Source organism: Myodes glareolus, chromosome 22 (genome assembly GCF_982192425.1).
Source record: "Myodes glareolus chromosome 22, mMyoGla1.1, whole genome shotgun sequence".
Classification (NCBI taxonomy): Eukaryota; Metazoa; Chordata; class Mammalia; order Rodentia; family Cricetidae; genus Myodes; species Myodes glareolus.
The window spans coordinates 37,029,034-37,051,334 of record NC_142047.1 but is presented as its reverse complement, the minus strand read 5'-3'; the positions used below and the strand labels follow the sequence as shown (position 1 = coordinate 37,051,334).

The 22,301-nt window shown below is 46.0% G+C and overlaps 1 protein-coding gene and 1 long non-coding RNA gene across 4 annotated transcripts in view; one reads left to right on the top strand and one right to left on the bottom strand.

Moving 5' to 3' along the window:
* Positions 1-9,981: 9,981 nt before the first annotated feature.
* Cfdp1 (chromatin remodeling protein CFDP1) overlaps positions 9,982-22,301 on the bottom strand; it is an 83,326-nt gene continuing 71,006 nt past the window's right edge. The window contains 2 exon segments of the mRNA XM_048437212.3: positions 9,982-10,483; positions 17,778-17,936. Of these exon segments, the coding sequence (XP_048293169.1) occupies positions 10,393-10,483; positions 17,778-17,936 (250 nt within the window). The 3' untranslated portion in view covers positions 9,982-10,392.
* LOC125402444 (uncharacterized) overlaps positions 12,687-22,301 on the top strand; it is a 39,639-nt gene continuing 30,024 nt past the window's right edge. For 2 of the 3 annotated variants that reach the window (XR_014999025.2, XR_014999023.2), the window contains exons 1-3: positions 12,687-15,885; positions 16,763-16,823; positions 20,857-21,113. This is a non-coding gene — a long non-coding RNA (uncharacterized LOC125402444). The remainder of the gene's footprint in view (positions 15,886-16,762; positions 16,824-20,856; positions 21,114-22,301) is intronic. The other variant, XR_014999024.2, reaches the window with a different exon arrangement.

Here is a 22,301-nt window from a genome sequence, read left to right as displayed (position 1 = left end):
TGGGATCACAGGCATGCACCACCATACCTGACTTTATGTGATGCTGAGGACCTAACTAGGGCTCTGTGCAGGCACCAACCCAACTGAGCTCCATTCCTGTCAGAATTTTATTTCTTCTTCTTTTTCCTCCCTCCCTTCCTTCCTGTTTGTTTTATGAGACAGGATTTCTTTGTGTGGCGTTGGAGCCTATCCTAGAACTCACTCTGTAGACCAGATTGGCCTCGGACTCACAGAGATTTGCCCGTCTCTGCCTCCCAAGTGCTGGGATTAAAGATGTGTGCCACTACCGCCTGGCCCAAACTTTTATTTCAAAATGGGGTCTCACTATGTAGCCGTGGCTTGCCTGGAACTTGTGTAGATCAGGCTGGCCTGAAACTCATAGAGATTAGCCTGTATCTGCCTTCCGAGTGCTGGAATTAAAAACATGCACTCAGCCAGTTTTGGTGGCAAATGCCTTTAATCTCAGCACTTGGGAGGCAGAGGCAGGAGGATCTCTGTGAGTTCAAGACCAGCCAGGGCAGCCAGAGATACAGAAAACAAAACAAACCAAAACAAAAAAACTGACATATGCTACCATGCCTGGCTCCCAGCATTTTAATGTATTAAGTTCAAAAAAACCTTGGCTCTGATAGCACAAATTCTGGTATTAATAATAAAATCCAGAGTCAAATATAGGGGCTAATGCTGAAGCAGAGACACAGGGAGGCTAGCCACTAGAGTTCTTTCTTTTTTAATGATTTATGTGTACTGGTGTTTTGCCTGCATATATGTCTGTGCATGTCAGATCTTAGAATTACAGACAGTTGTGAGCAACCATGTGGGTGCTGGGAATCGAACCTCCTCTAAGAAGAGGAGTCAGTGTTCTTAACCACTGAGCCATCTCCAGTCACACCACTAGAGTTCTTTTACCTCTACCAATGCTCAGACTGAAGGGACGTTCCTGTCCTTAGATCTCATTTGTCTCCAGACTCCATTTGTCTCCACCAAACCTCAGACTTCCCGAGTTACTGCCTCTTTCTGCCTTACATTCCTCTCTCCACCCAGCCATATCACTCCTGTCTCCACCTCCCTAGTGCTGGGATTAAAGGCGTATGATCCCAAGTGCTGGGATCACCTTTGTGTGAGCTCTGTTTCTCTTTTAGACAGACTGAATCTTGTGTAGCCCAGGATAGCTTTGAACTCACAGAGCTCCCTCTGCCTCTATCTCCGAGCGCTGGGATTAAAGGTTTGTGCCACTGCTGCCTGGCCTCTATGGCTAACTAGTGGCTTAGCTTTGTAGTCTGATCTTCAAGCAAGCTTTATTTGTTAAAACAGAATATCACTACAGGTTCCAGAGATCTACTTGGTTCTTCCATCTTGGAAAGTCTTTGCCCACCAGCCCATAATTTTAATGTGTCAATTTTTTAAAAAAATTATTTTTATTTTATATACATTGGTGTTTTGCCTATAGGTATGTCTGTATATGGAAATCAGAGGCCCTAGAACTGGAGTTACAGACAGCTTGGAGCTGCCATATGGATACTGGGAATTGAACCTGGGTCTTCTGGAAGAGCAGCCAGTGCTCTTAACCACTGATCCATCTCTCCAGCCCATAATCTTTTTTTTAAATGTTTATTTATTCATTCATTATGTATACAGTATTCTGTCTGCATGTTTGTCTGCAGGCCAGAAGAGGGCACCAGACCCCATTACAGATGGTTGTGAACCACTATGTGGTTGCTGGGAATTGAACTCAGGACCTTTGGAAGAGCAGCCAGTGCTCTTAACCTCTGAGCCATCTCTCCAGCCCCCATAATCTTAATGTATTGTTATTATCGTGACTGTGTGTTTGTGCACCCACGTGCTGGTGGTGGTGTGCGTGGAGAAGTTAGAGGACAACTTCCAGGACTCACTCTCTCCTTCTGCCATGGGCTCTGAGATTTGAACTTAGGTCATCAGCTTGTACGGCAAGTTCTTCACCTCTTGCGCCATCTCGTAGGCCCTAATGTATTAAACATTTAAATACCCACACGTGATTGATGCTGTCTATATCCTGTCACATAAATTCAGTGTAATCCCAATTATATCAAAGGGTATAAAAAACACAGGGAAAATATCCTAAAGTCTATATAGATTTTTTGGTTGTTAAAAGACAATGTGAGATTTACAGACTGTTTAACTTTTGTTTTCAGTTTTTCTTGGGCAGAGGAGGAGATTGAATCTAGAACCTCATGAGTGCTAAGCATGTGACTTACAAGAGCTACGCGCCAGGCCCTTGCTTTCAGATTTTCACTGAACCAATTCCTTCTATAATCAAAATAGCACAGCAGTAAGAGGAAAGCCAGCATGGGCAGCGAGAGGAGAGAAGGCAGCCAAGCTCAGGTTAGGCCCTGCCCTGGCCAGGAGCAGAACCCATGCACTTCATCGGTTTGACAGGGGTGGCAGACATCTGGTGGCAGGACAACCTACAGGACACACCACACACTCACTTGGTTTAGCTGGTGCGCACACTTGGGTTTACCATCTGTTGCCGATCTGGCAGCAAAGTGCTGCATCCTCTGCCATTTGATGGGAATTTCCGTTCTGTTGCTTGTATTTCTTACCCGCTTCCCAAGCCTGACTTTAGCTGCTTCTTCAAGTTCCTGAGACCTAAGGAGGCTTCAGTTTAGCTCTTTGCTGGGACTCTAAAGATTTGGGGAAGATGGATGAACCTTGCGGGTGAGTCTTAGCTGACATAGGAGGGCCCAGGGCCAGCTGGTTCAACTCACTGTGGTTTTGCTGATGTAGCAGGAATTTAAGAATGTGGATTATTTAAAATGGCATGACAAAGGGATATGTAATTTTCTCACATACATAGCTGAAGACTTTGAATTGTTTTATACAGGTAGGAAGTCAATAAGAACTAAACACTGGTGTGCCTAAAAAATCACGTGGCTGCTCATACATTCATTTCCAAGATGGGCTGAATGACAGAAACACACATGTAGTTTCTCCTGAGTGGATAAGGAAGGATGATTGGAGCCCAATAACCCAGGGTTAGCATAAACAGCACAGTAAGAGCCCATCTCTTAACACAAAACCTAAACCCCAAAACAAAACCCCATCTAGATTATTCAATGCACCCCTTCATTTGGTAGACGTAGAAATGGGGTCAGGAAAGGCAGACGGCTGTCAGTAGAGCTAAGTATGAATCTAGGTGTCTTTACACATCACAAACTCGTTCAATATGATGTAGTATTTAGGGGGGGAGTTAGACAAAAGTGAGATATGTGTGGGTTTTCTCCAGATTAACCAGTTCTCTCAACATCAATTGGGTATCCAACAATCCGACTCAAGTCTGACGTAACAACCCACATGATAAGGGCTTGGTCCTACAAGCCCTGTCCCAAATGCCAAGCACAAAAAAGGCACCCTTCTACCCAGCTGACTACAAATCTGGGGGCTCCCATGACCACTTTCCCCAATGTTTGATAATTTTCTAGAACTCATAAACTCGGGAAACTTCCCTACATACAAGAGGTTATTACACAGAATACAAATGAACAGCCAAACAAGAAGTGGGTAAGGGGTTGGCAGGCCCTGAGCACACGAGCTGTCCCCAAACACGTAGGAGTACAACATCCTCTTGGTGTGTGGATTGCCACCAATCTCCAGAACCTTGCTCATAGTCTGTAATGTTGATTTCAGTACTCTGTTATGGCTGATTGGATCACTGGCCACCAGTGTCTGAACCCGATCTAAAGGGAGGTTCTTTCTCTTCCCTGGAGATCAAGGAAGGGCTGAAAGTTCTAACCATCCAATCACACGGGCAAATTCTAAGGTTTTCAGTGACTTTTTTATTTTATCCCCCCTCCCCCCTGAGATAGGGTTTCTCTGTGTAACAGTCCTGGCTGTCCTGGAACTCACTCTATAGAACAGGCTGGCCTTGAACTCACAGAGATTTGACTGCCTCTGCTTCCTGAGTGTTGGGATTAAAGGTGTGCCTGGCACCAGAAATTCTTTTAATTCTTTTTTACAGGAACATACTAGGCAAATACTGGTCTGGTTTCTGTTATTTATAGCACCTGGGGGGAATATTCTTTGCGCCTCTCTCTCTCTCTCTCTCTCTCTCTCTCCCTCTCTCTCTCTCTCTCTCTCTCTCTCTGTGTCTGTATGTAAACACTACTGCACTGAAAATACTAAACAAGCCCATCCAATGGCCAGTCGCTTGCAGCTGGCTCTGGCAGAGAAGACCATGCTGACGTGGGTGGTGGTGGCATCACACTTCAATGACAGCAGGTGGATCTCTGTGAGTTTGAGGTCAGCCTGGTCTACAGAGCGAGTTCCAGGACAACCAAGGCTGTTACACAGTGAAAACCTGTCTAGAAAAACAAACAAACAAACAAACAAAAAACAAACAACAAAAAAAACCCAAAAAAACAAAAAAGAAATAAGGGAAGTTCCCTTGCTTGAATTTCACATTCAAAACTCCCACGATGGAGGTAAGAGAACGGAGACCTATCAAACACAGTAAAATGGGGTAGCCTGACATGTTATCTTCAGGCAAACAGAGTTTAAAAACGTCTTCTGATTAAGCCTGATGACATACATTTGGTAGGTGGATACCAATGGAGCAGGAATTATAGGGAATTGTACCTCAGGAAACAGAAGCAGGAACTGCAGCTCAGTTGGCGGACTGCTAGCCTAGCGCATAGTCCTGGGTTTGGTCCTCAGTACCACATATTGGGCATGGTGGCACAGAACTGTAATTCTAGCATTTGAGAGGTGGAGGCAGGGGATTGCTAGTTCCAGCTCATCCTCAACTACAGAGCAAATTCAAGGTCACCCTAGGCTACAGAAGACCCCGTTTCAAGCAAAATTATGGCAAACCCCAAACAAACAAAAGCACAAGAGAACAAAAGTGTTTTCCACCGATTGGTCTGTGTTCCACAGGGCAAACGTGTTCAGCGAAGGAGGGGGCCCTGGTGAGAGGACAGCTTCGCCCTCCTACATAGGACTAGGGTAAAGGACAGCGACATTCCTTCATGCCCTCCATCGTCTCAGCCACACTTCCCACTGAGGCCTCAAGTCCTTCCGGCGGCCTAAGGGCCTGGGGACAGCTGACGAGACTGGGCAGTTTGAATATAGAGCATTCCATGCATAACCTGTGATTCCATACAGACTGTGTGATTCATGCTGGTAGCTGCAAATTGAAAACTCATTCATCCAAGTCAGGAACCATTTATTTTGCACCTAACAAGTCGGGGCCTGCTACACTATCTAACAGATGGGTACTCCCGGCCCATCTTTGTGCATCTGTCAGGGCTGTCAGCAAGGGGAGGCCAGGTCCACATCAACTGGCTTCACCATCGACCAGCACAAGTCCTAACACACAGCTGTTCTGGGAAGGGGCACATGGCCTGGCCCAGTCTCCTCAGCTCCCCCAGCCAACTCAAAACCTGCTTTGTGTGTGTGTATGCATGCACACGTGCTCACACTGTGTGAGGCCAGAGGTTGACATCAGGAGTCTCCCTCAGTTTCCACCTTATTTTTTTGAAACAGTCTCACTAAACTTGGACTTTGTCAATTTGGTTAAACTGGTAGTGCCCCAGAGACTGTGTCCTGCCAAGCTTGGGATCACAGATGAGCTGTTTTACCTGGTTTTTACATTAGTGCTGGGGAGTCAAACTCAGGTTCTTGTGCTTATCCATTGAACCATCTCCCCAGTCCCTCAGACTTGCTTTTTTCTTTTTCTTTTTTTCGAGAAAGGGTTTCTCTGTATCTTTGGAGCCTATCCTGGAACAAGCTCTTGGAGACCAGGCTGGCCTCGAAATCACAGAGATCTGCCTGCCTCTGCCTCCAGACCGAGTGCTGGGATTAAAGGCGTGCACCATCACTGCCTGGCTTCCAGACCCGCTTTTTACATTTATTTTTGTGTGTATGGGTGTCTTGTGTGCATATGTGTGGTCACTACATACACAGCTGGTGCTGCAGAGCCCAGGATGGGCACAGGATCATCAGGAACTGGAGTTGCGGACAGCTGTTAGCTTTTAGGTGGGTGCTGAAAATTGAATCTGGGTTTACTGAAGAGTAGCAAGTGCTGAGAAGCCATCTCTCTAGCCCCTCAAACCTGCTTTTTAAAGTAGAATAGGAGCTGGGCAGGGGTGGTGCACATCTTTAATCCCAGCACTCGGGAGGCAGAGACAGGTGGATCTCTGTGAGTTTGAGATCAGCCTGGTCTACAAGAGCTAGTTCCAGGACAGGCTCCAAAGCTACAGAGAAACCCTGTCTGGGGGGTGGGGAACAGGAAAGTAGAATGGGGAACAACCTGACAGGTCACTTTTCTTCCGTTTTTTTCAAAACAGGGTTTCTCTGTGTAGTCCTTTGTAGGGTAAGCTGGCCTTGAACTCAAGAGTTCTGCCTGTCCCTGCCTCCTAAGTGTTGGGATTATAGGCATGCATGGCCATCTCCCACCTGGGAGGTTTTTTGTTTTGTTTTTTAGACTGGTCATTGTTGAACCAGTTTTGAGAATTGTTCCTGGAACCATTGAGGCAAGGGATCCGTCAGAATGCCTGCCAGCCCCAATGGACATAGAGAAAGCTCATTGCCATGTGACAGTACAAGATGGAAGTGCTCAAGTTAATTGGACTGCTGGAACTTAGAGCTTGGATGCTTTATCTCACTCAGCACAACATCGTGAGGGGGCAGAGCAGAGTCGATACTCTTAGCCAGAATGTCGGAAGCAGGGAGGCAACTGCAGTGTCTGACTGGAGGATGCTCTCCTTAATTTCTCAGCCTCATCCTCCCCGACTGCTCAGAGCCAGGCAACATCGAGAAGCTCTGCTTCCTACCTTAGCGTAGCGGAGCTTGGTGCGAGTGACACTGGGTCACTGCCCTTTCAGATCAGGCTGAAGATGTCTGAGGGAGCTGCCTGTCCAGTTCTGTGTGCTGCCAACTATATCAGCCATGTCTTACTGACATACCTACGTACTTCTAGCTCTCATGAGGAGCTGGCACCAAAAGGCAGGATATTGTAGCCTCTGGAGTGTGCTAAGCCCTTCTGCTATGCTCTGCCTTGCCAGACCATACCAATCGAGCTACATACACACAGACACCTTGCCACGCTGACCTCAAGGTAGTACAGTATCTGGAGGTCGTCTTCCCAGTCCTGAGCAGGTGCAAATGCACCCTGGCTCCACTTCTCTCCAAAGATGTCCCTGGTCCTCATGCCAGACAGACCCTGGCTAAATGCTGGCCAGGGCCTCGGTGTACTTCTTCCTCCTTAGCTCCAAGGTGACTTCTTAACATTTCCCTGTGAGCCCCTAGAGGCCTTATGCACAATTTTTAATCAGAGCACTGTGTTCCTCAAGAAATAGGTGAGCGAAGTACAGAAAGAGGCTTGCTTTATTTGGCCTCATACTGCTTTAGGGCACACGCCCCACCCATAATTAAAAGGTACCAGACACCCTTGAATTCTGACGCAGCCATCTGGAACACAGAGAAGATCTGGAACACAGAGAAGACAAAGGACTGATAGGTCGGGACAGGGACAGAGAACTCAGCTCCTAAGACAGTCTCTGCTCCACAGGACCAGCCAATGAGTGAGTGCCCTTAGGTACTTCCTTAGGCAGTAGGGCCATGGTGAGGGCCAGCAGAGCACTGGACTACCAGGCCCACAGACAGTGCCAAGCTGTCCCCAAGCACTGGCTCATTCTTCACAAACACTTCTTTAACAATCCCGAACTCCCGAATAAAGGGCGCCATCTCTTGTGGAGCTAAGCTACACTAAATGTGGAGAAAATACCTTTTCCACACATTTTTATAAACTTGGCTAGACAGTGTCTGCCATGGCTCAAACAAACTGTCAGAAAAGAGGGTATTTTTGTTTTTTTTTGGGGGGGGGCAGTGCTGGAGACTGAACCAAGGGTCATCCACTCAGGAAGGCCAGGCATTTGTCAAGGTGGCTTACTCCTTTGAAAGTGAGACAGGGTATCAGGACAACCAACAATGTGGCTGAGAAAGCAGTTCCACTAAGAACTCTGGTGGGCTCACACAAGAGTCCATACTGACCAGGAGGAAAAGCTCCCGGGTGGCCCATGTGTACTTTCCTATGTGGTCCCCTGCCTCCATGCTGCAGCCATTGCATTCCGCCCACAGGGCATGGCCAGGCAGGGCCAAGAAGACTCCTGGCACTTCTGTCTGGTTTATTACGCCTATGTTAAACAGCCACTTGTGTAGAGAACAGCCGTGTCCAGCTCAGGCGGCCTGGCTTGCTGGAGGTTTCTGTCCTTCGACTCTGACTTCACAGAGTGTGTTTCCTGAGCTGTTAATAGATGCAGATCTTGGTGAGCAGAGAGGACCTCCTTCCCAACACGCAGCCTTCCCTTACACTTTTGTAGGCCTGAGAGTTGGCTGTTGCGAGGCAGGTCACCCTCTTCTGGATCAGCCTGATACACTTCAAAATCCTTCCTTATACAGAACACAATCCTGTGTCTCTTGGGTAATGCTAAAAATATGTTTTCTGTTTGTTTGTTTTTCGAGACAGGGTTTCTCTGTGTAGCTTTGAAGCCTGTCCTAGAACTCACTCTGTAGATCAAGCTGGCCTTGAACTCTCAGAGATCCGCCTACCTCTGCCTCCCCCTGAGTGCTGGAATAAAAGGTGTGCACCACCACCGCCCAGAAATAAATAGTTTTATTATGAAAAACTGAAATCCATATCCAAGTTCAGAACAGCTCAGCAGCTACCAACACATGGCCTTCTGTTTTCATCTCTACCTCCCCACTCTCCAGGAGCAGCTGGAGAAAATAAACAGAAAGGCTGCTCATGACGAAGGCCGGTTGTGCTGGGCACACTGGTCAGCTAGCCTCAGCCCTCCCTCTCAGTCTATCTTTGCCACAGAGGCTGGAAGGGCTCCACATACACATTGGCAGCCTGCCCTGCAGCCAGAGTGGTACGATGGCCCAGGTCTGCTTTGAGGTCTTACTGATGCCGACACACACTCGTACACTTGTTGGGCACATGTGCCAGAGTCAGGCGAGGAGGCGCTTCATCAACATGCCATATGTATCAGTAGAAAAAGCTTTTAAACTGTGTGAGGCGGGGTGTTGGGGGTACACAGAATTGCAACAACAGCCAAGAGATGTAGTCACCCCAGTGTAGTGGGTGACATGCCGGACAGCACCATAGGTGAGCCTCCATTCTTGCAGGTCTGGGGGTCCTGTCCTAATGGTGTGCTGGCTGGTTCAGGTTAAAGACTTCCTATCATCCCACGTCCCAGTAGAAACCATCTGTTCTGATGCCAGCTTCAAATGCTCTCTTGCCACCTGCACAGTCTTTTGCAGATGGATACAACAGACCCTGAGTTCAAATGTAGCTTGTAAACTCCCTTTCTGGGTAATGAGATGCTAGCCATCTGGTGCCACCAATTCAGTTTGGTTGCTACAAACACATCCAAGGTCTGGATGGGGAAGTCCACTGTGACCTAGTGGTGTTCCTTGTCCTTAGGATGGCAGTAGTTCACTTCAGCTCTCTGAGATCCTGATGTGACTCAACCACTCACAGGCCAGAAAACAGCGTTGTCTTTAAAGCCCGCTTTCTCCCCATTCCCATGCCCTAGGAGCAACTTTAGGGATTTAATGCTGTATTAGCATGGATGGTTTATTATTTATTCTCTTCTTCCATGTTTCCTAAGAAGGAAATTTGGGTTTGGAATTTCCCAAAGGAATATAAAGAACAACTGTTCTTTAGAATACTCCCCATCCCCAATTTTGAGACAAGATACACTCTATAGCCTAGGCTGATTTGGAACCATATATAGCCCAGGTTGGCCTCAAATTTGTAGTAATTTTTTCTCAGACTCCCAAGTGCTAGGATTATAGGTGTGTGCCAGCACTATTAGCAAGAATATCCCTTGACATAAAAAAAAAAAACAACTAAAGAACTGTTGAGGTAGAAAATATATCTGAAGTAGACTTTTTTAAGAGAAAAAGGGAAGTAGGAAAAAACAAAAAGACCACTCAGTATTAATTTATATCAATGTTCCACCTTACCATGAGAATGTCACACAATTGAGAACAAATGCTCAGGGGTTTCCGGGAAAGGTTGATCTTAGAGAGAGGACCGCGGCCTCACAAAACTCCCACCACCTTGGATGGGTCAGAGCAGTGCGAGCTGGGCCTGGGCTGGAAGAGCAGAGGGAGGGGGTGGCATCTTCACCTTTACCAACCTCACAGAGGACTTCTATTTGTTTATTTAAAGACAAATTTTAAAAAGTAAAATGAATGAAACCAGCTAAGATTAAGATACATAAACCAAACTGCCACGTAGAAAAGGGCCTTGCTGGGAACATGATGAACACTGGAGACAGTTCACAGACACACAGAAGAGCTCACATTGTCAATAGGAATAAACTGCTACAAATTCTACCCAGAATGTCAAGGTTTCATTTTGCTCAGCCTGAGGTCTCGTTCAATTTCAAACTGCCTGTGGTCCACTCGATCCAGAAAAGCTTTCCGTTCAATGTACCTGGAAGAAGACAAAAACAGTGTCAGTAAAGTCTGGCAGAAAGGGTTCCCTTCCCTTGCACTGTCCCAAGCCCAGGGGCAAATCAGGCTGCAGTAACCAGCAGGCTAGCCAGGCTGGTCGGATGACCACCTGACCACCCCCACTTCATCTACACAGGACAATTCTGTTCAGAAAAAACAGAAAAGGATGCCTAACCCCTTTTTTGTTTGTTTTGAGACAGGATCTCACTACGTAGACTAGGCTGAGATCCACTTGCCTCTGGCTCCCAAGTCCTGGGATTAAAGGTATGTGCCACCACCGCCAGGCCGAGATATATTATCTTAAGATGACGTTTACTTTGTGCTTGTGTACGGGTATGTGTTTGTGTGGCACAGAGGACAGCTGACGTGTAGGGGTTGCGTCTCTCCTTCCATATGGGTCCTGGGGACTGCACAAGAGTTGGCAAGCTCGGCACAAGTGCATCGATCCACTGAGCCATCTCACGGGACCAAAGCTATGTTTTTGTGTATCTCAAAACATAAAGAATATACCTGAAAATGGAAGAAAAGGGCTAGAATACCGACCACCAAGGACTGCTGTTGAGGGAACCCTTAGCAAGGCTTGCAAAGTCGCCTAATTTTCTTTTCTCTGTTTCCCTTGGTATTTTCTCCTTAGCTCGGGGGCCAGGCCACTTCTGCGGCACAAAGGAAGAATTCCTCTAGCAATGACACCAAACACCTCTGCACCCGCTGTCACACACAGGGTTTCCCTGGAAGCCTGGAGCTCTGCTCCTGCTCTCAAGCCAAGGTCAGAGAGCTCCCTCGAGGTCTCCTGCAGTCTTCCCAGACAGGGTGGGAGGGAGGCCAGCCTACACTGGCATGCACGCTGGTCAGGAGGGAGCCTGGCTGCTTAATGACACACAGCTGCATTTTAATCTACCTTTTCTTGCCGTAAAGTATGCGGTGATTTGCTTGAGGGGAGGAACTCTTTGTAGCTAATTAATCTATTGAGAGAGCAAAACTGCCATTAAAAATGGGAAACATAATTGCATCTCTGCACTAATTTTTCTTTGTTGCACCATGGAAAATGTGCATCTGTCACTACAAGGTTATTACATTCATGGCGAGAACATAACCAGGTCCAGGAACCTGTGTTCTTCACTGAATTCAGGTCTTGTTTTTCTGCCCTTCAGCATCCTGAAGCAAGGCCCATTCACTTGCTTGCCAGATGAGCCTGTGGCTATTAATCCTCCACATACTACCAAGGACTAGTCAGAAAACACAGGTTCTGAGGCCAGAGGGAGCTGAATTCGAATCCTGTCACTTACTGACTGTGTGACTCTGGACAAGTCATATAAACTTAGCAAATCTGTTTCTTAATATATTAAAAGGAGGGGCAATAACAAAAATATCTATCTATCGATCTGTCTGTCTGTCTAGTACTGCTGTGGCTGAGGTAAGAAGACTGATGTGAGTTCTGTACTAGCAGCCTAGGCCAGAGACCACTCCTGCAGTTTTATTTTTTTTTTGGAGACAGGCTCTCATGCATTTCAGGATGGCTTGCTATATATAGCCCAGATGACTGTAGGCTTCCACCTTTACCTTCCTAGTGGCTAAGATTACAGGTATGAACCACTAGGCCTATCCTATGTGATGTAGGGCTTTGCACACAATAGGCAAACACTATAGCAACTGAACCATATCCCTGAATCCTGAATATTGTCTTAACCAGAAAATAAGAAACAAACAAAAACAATAAAAAAAAAAATCCCAAACCAAAAAAGCTTACACCCCCCCACCAGCCCCACCAAAAAAAGTTAAAGAGAGAGCAACCCTCCTTACTCAGATGGGCTGCTGTGAAGGGTAAATGTATATTTATATAAGTACAAATATAAATAGTATATCAATAATGCTTAGCATGGAGCAAGAATTCAACAAAGTGGTAGCTAAAACTGTCACTGTGATTTTAGGTAGCCAACTTCCATCAGGGTCCCGAGGATAGCAGATGGCCACGTTGGGATGTGTGCTGTCTAAAACTAGTAACTATCACCTTGTCTGGATCAGCAATTAGGCTGCAGTGTCAAATCTATCAATGAGGCCAGAATAACTGGAACACATGGAAAGGCTGTGCTTAGGTTTGACACAGTCCCTTGGGTCAGAGTTGTCAGATTTAGTAGGTGAAAATAAAAGAGACCCAGTTAAATCTGAAATTCAGATTCCCTGGCAGAGAGAGCAGTGGCAGATACCGTATGCTCCTTCAGATAAAGGCAAAGAATGGGGGCTTGAGGGAGGAGGTATGGACACAATCAACTCCCTGCAGCAGCTGAGGGCCTCACCCACTGCAATGAGCCGTTCCCAGCCCCTGCCTATCCTGGATCTGGAGAAGCAGACACATGTGAATTGGAGACTTGGTGACAGGCATGCTAACTGTGCCTTGGAAGAGCCAGCAAAAAGAGTGAACACAGGCAAGAGATGTGCTGTGCAAGAATCACGCGGTGTTTCAGGAAGGAAAAGGAAGCAACTCCAACACTGGGATGCTCACTGAGCACGGATAAGGGCTTGCAGGGTCACGGAAGCTGTCTGTGTCCAGACAACACAGATGCTAAAGGGAAGTCTCAGACAGCAACAAGGGCACACACACAGATGCAGCCCAGACAAAGGCCAGCAAGGCAGGTCTGGCTATTTTATTCCCCGTCACAGCCACTGGCAGCTGTAAGAGGATCCTTGTGACAGCTTGGTTTACATCCACGAGCTGACTGTGCCAACATGCTGCTGGGGATGAGAATGACTTTGATATCTGCTATCCGTACATTTGGGAAATATATTGGCATTTAATTTTTGACTTTTTGTGTTTGTTTTTTCCTTCTCGATGAAACAGGAATAAAAATGTAATGCCCCTCTGTGGATACAATGATACTCGAGAAGCACTGGTTCTTGCTTCTCGTCAATTGAACCACAGTCATGACCTGCAAGGCCTCAGATCAGGACATTTGGAATGGAGACCAAAAGGAAGGAGACCCGAGGAAAGGTTGCCTCAGAGGGCCAACTGAGGGTTCACCTACTTCAGGTGCAAAGGGTTGTAGGGGTTTCCAGGCATTTTAATTGGGCCACAGCTCCGAACAGATCTGCTGGCTGCCAAATGCAATGGGAATTATGGCTTTTACTCGTCTTTGGACTTGTTGCTTTTCAGGTCAGAAGGAGCCTGGCACACTGGGAAGCCTAAAGCTGACGGAGTGTGTCATCCTCTTCTGCTACTATGCTCTTTTATGACCCACCTAAGCAGCATATTTTATTGTATTTATTTACTTACTTACTCATTCACTCTATTCATTCATTCACTCTGTGTAGCTCTAGTTGTCCTGGAACTCACTCTGAAGACCAAGCTGGCCTCGAACTCATGGAGATCAGCCTGCCTCTGCTTCCCTAGTGCTGGGGTTAAAGGTGTGGACCACTATGCATGGCAAAGTAGCAGATCTTTATCATCATTAACAAAACATGCTAAGAGCATCAAGAACCTAGGTGGCTCTCTAGTTTCTCCTCCAGAACTTAAGCTATACACAATAGACTCTGATATCTTTGAGATCTTTCAACTCAAATTATTTTTCTGCTTCAATTTCGTGAAATTCAGGACACCGGGTAGGGAGGAGTAGGGAGCACTATCAGAGAAGAAGCCAGTACCTGTCAGAGAACCCAGCCTGGAGGTCAGAGGAAGCTGGCTTGCAAAAGCTCTGTCATGTGGTCATCCTGCGGCTAAAATCGCAGGAGAGGCTTCTTGCACACTGCTAAGGAAAAGGGCATGCACAGGAGACACAAGGTAAGAGGACGTTCTGGGGCTGGCACTCTGTTACTAGTGTTGCAGTGTTGGCTCCTGCGTACATTTGGTGCAGTCAAACGGCACAGCAATGATAAACTTCAGCTCTTGATGGGCAGCGGAAGCACTCAGACGCAGCATGTCTCTGGGGTAGTCCTAATAGGGCAGTATTTCTCTGCTCTGGGAATGCAACTAAAGATGTAAAGTGCCAGCCCAGGCATGGTCACAAGGGCAGCAACAATAATCCTTTCCTCATGGCTGCAATGGTCCTGGGGGACAAACTCCTGGAAATCCTGGAGACAGATGCTTCGGGAAATGCAAAGTATTTAGCAGCCCCTCCATCATGTTCTTTAAATCGCCAAATAGCTGGTTTCTAATCACTATGCTCTGTACCTTCAGCTTAACTGGACAGAGAGCAGCAGCCAAGCCCAAGCCCGTGTTTCTCTTCACTGTGCATTTTATACACAGATTCTCTCCCCATACACCCAGGGCTCCTGCCATAGGGTTATTATTTGGAAAGCTGTGTTGATGATACCCACCGTCAGGAAATCTGTGATTAGTTAGCAGATCTAGAAGAAGTCATGCTCAACACCTGAACGACGTCCGCTCACACCCAGACTGTCTCTGGCCTAGCACTTCAAGCGCTCTGCTGACTGAAAATGTTGTCGCATGAAAACCTATTCTGATGTATTATGCCAGACTTTTCTGGATGGTTAGTTCTGATCCTACTGGGCCACAGACAAAGCCAGGGGCATCTGCTAGCCAGTGCACCAGGCATTTAGATACTGGAGTGGTGTGGTATGTGCTCTAGGGTGCTTACTGGACACTAACAAAACATGACAACACCAGTCAGTACAGCAGAGAAATGGTGATGTGACCGAGGTGGTGGGGCTGTTCTACAGTGGCATCCGAGCTGACAAAGCAAAGACTTGCAGGGGAGGTAAACTCCAAAGGGAAGGGCACTGAGGCTGGGTTGCAGCAAGCAGCTGGAGAAGTGGACAGGGGTGGCAGCAAAGGCCCAAAATGGTGGCTAAGTCTTAGAACTAGTGTTTGCTTGGGGAGGAAGAAGAAAACAATTGCCCAGGGCCCACACTCCCAGGCTGAAGGGCTGGGGAAGAACAGCCAGCCTGGGAGACTTGGGGAATGCCTCCAAACTCTACCCCATCGCCATGGAAAATATTTCTAAACTGTTGGCTAGGACTTAAATGGATAAAGTATCTAGCTTTCCAGTAAGGTCTGAGTCTAAGGGTGGTCAGTTAATGGCAAATAGGAGAAAAGAAATGTAAACAGAAGCCTGAGCTGGGCCAGCGCTCGTCCCCATCAGCTCTCTGCTGCTGTGAGCAAACCCCAGCCAGAACCAGCGTGGAGAAGAGCAGGCTGTCTGGCCCCAATTAATGTTTTCCTTTATAAGTAGTGCTGTGGTTACAGTGTCCCTTCATAGCAATAAAAACCCTAAGACACCCTGCCTCCCAAGAACTGGGATTAAAGGCTAATCTAGGTTAACTAATAACCTGAATGACATGTACTTACGTAGGCCTTCATGTGGTAAGTGGCCATGTCAGAGGAGCAGCAGGTGGCAACTGACTTCAGGAGATTTCTCCCCCAGAATGCAAGTAAGTCACTGATGGGTGAATCTCGGATAGGCAAGGCCCGGAGGCTTCTGCTCTGGAATGTCTATTGCTATTGCTGAGTCTTTACATGTTTGCCACTGCCATTTTTCTCTGGTATCTGGTATGGTGTGAATGGGTGTGAGGGATCCCCACTGTCTTTAACGTAGTATGATCTCAGGGACATACCCTGTTCTACTAGGCATTTTTACCTGTGGATTATTATAAAGATTTCCTCTGAAGTTGTTTAAACTGTTTAAAGTATTGCCCCTGTCTCAGATAAAGTAAGGGCTACCTTTCTTTGTGGTCACAAAATGCAGCCTGCCAGTAAAAGAACTGGCTGGGAAAAATAGCTTGCTTTGCTTGCACTCTGTTAATCTGTAACAAGCTGCTTAGACATGAATGTATGTGGGTTCTTGGGATTATTTGTTTTTCATTTGTAATATGAAAAATGTTAATCATGTAAGGGACATGGAAAACATGTTTTTTACTTGTATTCATTCTAATCATTTGCTTAAAAAATAGAATGTAATCACACTGTAACTTTTATATTGCTTGAAAGATTCTGCTGAGGTAAATAAGCTGTAAGGGAAAAAATAAAAACACAGAAGGGACACATCTGGATAGGGGTAAGAAAAGAAATAATGAGAGAGAGACAGAGAGACGAAGAAAGATCCTGAAGGTGTGTGTGCTTCCTTCTTGGGCCAGCCCTAGATAGATATGTTTTGTTCTCCTCACTGCCTCAGATAGATTAGTCTGCCGACTCCATGGCTCCCCATCAATTCCTGAGCTGCTGAAAGCTGGCCCTTCCATCAGTAGTCATCAAAGTGCTTTATACATATTACATCTCTGCACATATTACATACATTCTGCTTTATCTCAGGATCTGCACAACCAGAATGAAGGTGTAAGAGCATCCCGATTTTACTGGCAGAGGAGCTGAGGTAACTGCTATGCTGAAAGAGAAGGTCTTACTGGTGAGGGGCAGGGCTGTATATAGCGAAGGTCTTCCGGGCGAGGGGCAGGGCTGTATATAGAGAAGGTCTTACTAGTGAGGGGCAGGGCTGTATAAACGGCCATCAAATACTTGAGGAGTGAGGAATGCTGACCTGAAGTCATGGGCCTCTGCTCCTTAAGTTTCTCTTGTACTCCCTAACCACTAAATGAGCCCCATTTCTTTTTCCTTACCAAAAACATACATGAAAGCTGTGTGGGCATGGTGGCTCTTACCTGTGATCCCAAACATGGAGGACTGAGGCAGGATTGTCATGATTGAGGACAGACTAGGTTACAGAGTGAGATCCTTTCTCAGCACTTCCACAGGGAAAACAAAACAAAAACACTAACAAGGAATAGGTCACTTTTGATTTATGGATATTCTCTTCATATTCCAGAGTGACCATGAAATGGTACAGCAATGGCCTAGCCATGTATCATATAGCTGAAGCAAATGGTCACACCATGCCCTTGACCACAGTAACATGGTTGAAAAAAATAATACCAAATCATTCATGGATAATATGACTGTATCCTATCACTGGGTTGGCTTTCTTTGCTTTTGAAGCACTTGAACTAACCCAGATTCTCAGAAGGTCAAATGATTCAGATTAGGACAAGCCAGCTGCTGTGAGCCAGACCCTGCCTTGTGAATAAATCAGGCGATTTACAGTTCACTGAGCTGTAAGCCAGCAAACTGTCCAGGGAACACTGCATTTCAGCCCCGCCCCCCATCTTCACCCAGTGGCTTCTCACAGATGGGATTGGCCTCATTTTAGAGCTTCACCAATAACCAAAGCACTCCATTTCCCTTTCACAGTGAAAAGCTCCTCCTGGCTAAGCAGGGCGGTGTGAAACAGATCACTGCAGAGTTCCGAGGCTACAGACGAACAGAACCTTACCCTTCTTTCCCTCGGTTATGGATAGCCAGTTCTTCACCAATCCCTTCTTCCTCCTTGAAGTTCTCCCAGTCCAATTTGGACTTCTCAAGGGTGCTCATTTTCTGCTTTTTGGCTCCAATTTTCCCCAAAAGGCTGCTCATGCCACTTGGTCTTTTTATCCTAAGGAAAGAAAAATGAATATAATAACTCTGACCTCTAGATTAACATAAGAACTCTGACGTCTTAATTAACAGTTTGTATCTGTATGTTTTTTTCACATAAAGTTCCCTGGATTGGAGCTGTTCAGTGGAAGCCATGCTTGTACATAGGGCATTTTCTTTTCTATGTGGAAATTGTAGGCAGGCAGAATCTTAATCCGCCTTTCCCGCCTAACACATACAACTGCTTAGCTGCACAGCTGACAGGAAGCCCGCAGCCTTTCAGACCTCTTTCAGGCATGGCAGGTCTCTGCTTGCAGGGAGGGAGGAGAATGGTGGGGTTCAGATATTGGAGTCACATGCATAGGTCCAAGTCCAGCTCTGTCCCAATGACTCAAAGCTAGTTCTTCAAGTACCTGTGTCCTGGTTTCCCAATCTACACTGAATGCTTAATCATGGGTGGTGGGAAATTGTCCATGTGAAGGGTCAAAACAGCATCCAGCATAGGGGTCAGGTGCAGTTAACTGTTGGCCACTGTCAATCACTGTCCTGTTTGTGTTCTGAAGCCCCAGGGGACTATTCCACAGGATAAGAACAGGTTCCCAACATGTACAAGCAAGAAGTCACAGCATTGTAAAAGGACCTTTAAAGGCATTGCCTTTCAACTCCTGTAACTGGGCCTGGTTCTCCCCGGAGGTGGAGAACATCCCAAAGCAGAGAATGTACAGCCTGTGCTCTACTTGCTGGCGATGCTATCTACCACGGGCTATGGGAGAAACCCCAAATGCCAAATTCAAGTCTCGGCAGGTCGAATGTTTCCAGTCAATGTTACATGAATGAGATAAGGCAAACAGAAGGCAGCTAGAGTTCATGAGAAGGTGATATAAGGGGAAGAAACTATAGAAAAAACATGGGTTTTAAAAACATTATTATTTTGTGGGTGGGGGGCAGGGATGCACAGATCAAAGGTCAATTTTGTGGCGTTGGTTCTCTCCCTCCACCTTATCTGGGCATCAAGGCCAGGCTTGTAGATTTGGATTGTCAGGTGCCAATGGCCTTTACCTACTAAGTCAACTTGCCAATCTGCTTTTGGTTTTATGAAACTAAAATGAATTTTCTGCTGGAAGAAACTGGAGGTTATTTTCTGCTTCACCGAGATAGGTAAGAGTTGAAATGCACAAGCGGTGCACGCAGGCACTGCAGTGCTTACTCTCCCAGTGCTTTCTCAGCTTCCTTCCCATCTGACTTGCATGTGGCCTACGGTAGATAACCTCAGGTTTACTGCTGAAGGGAATCATTTCTGAGCCAAACTATCATCATTCAAATCCAGTAAGAAACCATGGACCGTGGGCTATCTGTACCCTAGGATAGGCCAACAGGTTAGTGCCTACACCAAAAACAAGACTTGGGAGTGGTACAAACACTCTTTTCTATAAACACTGGTCCACAGGATGTCAGCTTCTCTACCTAGTTCATTCCCCTACATACTGGACTTATTCATAAAATGCAGATAGTGTCTCCAGGATGAGAAGCTGCTTGAGAGTTTTCTGAGAGCTATTTTATTTTGCTTAAGATGATTCTAAATGGAATCCAAATGTACTGTATACATATATGAAAGAACCCTGGCCCTTTCTGTGTGGTAGTACTGATGTGATCATGAGAAAGTTCACTGCAACTGAAAGGTACAGCATCATGTTAAGGAAACAGATATTATACGTGTCTACTTTACTCTGTGCCCTTCCTTAGCAGGGACTTTGATTCATTGCTCGCAGTAGGAAGAGGACCCTAATGAGGAGGCTGGCAAATGTGTTCATGGGATTTGAGGAGGTATAATACATTCATTCCCTGTGATCTTTAACACCAATTCCAATAATCAGGCACCCACAGAAGAGAATTTTTGCTTTGCAAAGGGATTTAAAGTCATCTCGCCATCCATCAATTATAGTCATTCAACAGAGACTGAAGTTTCACTGTGCTTGGAATTAAGAACACAAAAAAAGCTACAAGGTCTGATCCTAAGGAGAAACAAAACCTAGTTAAAAGGTAACAAATAGGCAAACTGTGACCACTTACTAAAAGACTCCAGAGAGGAAGTCAGTGCTCCTTACAGCTGGTATCTTCTTCCTGTGCTTGCCCCACAGTCCTGGGACACAAATCCCATGGCTGCTTGCACATTCCAATTTCTACTGCTCAGTTGGGGAGAGGAAGAAACATCCACTTTCCCTACTGTCCTGGAGCTCACTGTGTAGGATCCATGCGTTACTCATTCCTTTTTCCTTGTTGAGACACGGTCTCACCACGTACCCCAGGTGGCCTGGAACTTGCTATGTACAGACAGCTGACCTAGAACTCAAGAGATCTACATGCCTGTGCTAGGATTAAAGGCGTGAGCCACATACTACTGTCTTACTCACTCTGTCTCATCCATAGTGAAGCCAAAAGCTTACTCACGACATAAAATTTTAAAACTTTTAACTGACCAAGTCCTTAATTTGATAGCAGAACTACTATAAAAAAAAAAGTCCCTCTTGTAACAAGAAGACTCAACACTGCTTGAACTGACAGAGAGGAAAATCAGTTTCAAAAGTGGATCAGCAAGCACAGGGCATATCGGGGCATTAGTATCTGTCAATAGACAGACCTGGCCTCAAGTCTACACTTCTCACATCAAAACTGGAAACATGCAAATCATTTGCAACAACATTCTTTGGCAGAGACTTGCGCTTTCCTTAGTGTCTGTCATCTGTTTACAGGGGAGGGACACACACATGAACTACTTTCCAGGGCCAGGTGTAGGTCTAGCACCTGTGTGAACGTGAGGAAAGATCAACCTGAGAATTCCCTGTTGTGGGCTTGGAGCCACTGTTCTTTTGGGTTTTCCCTAGATTAGCCGAAATCTGTAAGAACGAACAGTGCAATCCAAATCCCTTCCCTTCTTGAAGTTCTTTTTCTCAGGTATGCCACAGCAATGAAAGCAGACTAAGCAGCGGAGACTGCAGGGTTGTTTTTAGGGTTAACAGAAGCTCCCCTGGAGTGCTCCGTGAGAGCCGCTGGAAGACAGGACTCATTTTCCAGATTCTGGTTCTCAAACTATGTGGACAGATGCACAGCCTGAGAAGATGCTAGAAGCCAGCTAAGTCCACTCTCAATGGAGAAACTCTACCTCAATACAGCTATTTTGGAAAATGTCACCTTTTCTGTAAGTGCTGAACTTATCAATTCATCTTTTATTGTTCAAAGAAACTAATTCTTTTTTATTATTTATTTATTTATTTAGAGACAGTGTAGCCCTCTTTGTAGCCCTGGCTGTCCTCAAACTGGCTCTTTAAACTCACAGAGATCCGCCTTACTCTGCCTCCAGAGTGCTGGGATTAAAGGCTTGCACCACCATTGCCCAGCCCAAGGAAACTATCTTTAAAGAAAAAATGTTACTTGGATTCACAAAAGCACTTTAAAACTGAGCTACCATGGGGTTGATCAGAAAGCTGTCAGGTTAGGCACAGCGGCATATGCCTTTAACCTCAGTAATCAGGAGGCAGAGACAGGCAGGTCTCCAATGAATTCAAGGCTAGCCTGGTCTACACAGTGAGTTCTGGTTCAGCTAAGGCTACATAGTGAGATCCTGTCTCAAAAAATCAACTAGCAGATCAACCAACCAAACAAACAAAAGGCCTTTTGACACACCATTTATAATAATGGCAGAAATGGGAACCAGTCTACAGTCACACTTCCCTGAGCTCCGTGGATCTTAGAAGCTAAGCAGGGTTGGGCTTGGTTAGTTCTTGGAAGGAAGAAATGGGAAGGAAGGTTAGTCTGTGGTTTTTGGTTGCTGCCCTCTGTCCCCACCCCACTGTTTGTTTTGTAACAATAAGAAGACAATTTGGAAAGGTCACGGGAAATCAATTTGAGATTTCAACTTTCCAGTTTGGAAATGTCAAAAGGAGAGACACAGTACTGACATTATCTGGATAAGTCTCACTTATTCGTCAATTACCCTTTGCCACATATGCTCCCCCCCCATGTACATTTGCTTTTGGAGAGAGTATGGAGCTAGTTTTAAATAATTTGTGGACATACCACAGCACCTCAATATTTCAGCTTGCGTCTCCTAAGACACTCTCCTACATAATCTTTTTTTTTAAAAAAAAAGATTTATTTATTTATTATGTACACAACATTCCTTCCATGTATGCTTGCATGCCAGAAGAGGGTACCAGATCTCATTATAGATGGCTGTGAGCCACCATGTGGTTGCTGGGAATTGAACTCAGGGCCTCTGGAAGAGCAGTCAGTGCTCTTAACCTCTGAGACATCTCTCCAGCCCTCTCCTACATAATCTTAACACCTCATATTATACTCAAGAAACTTAATAAAACTTAATATGCTG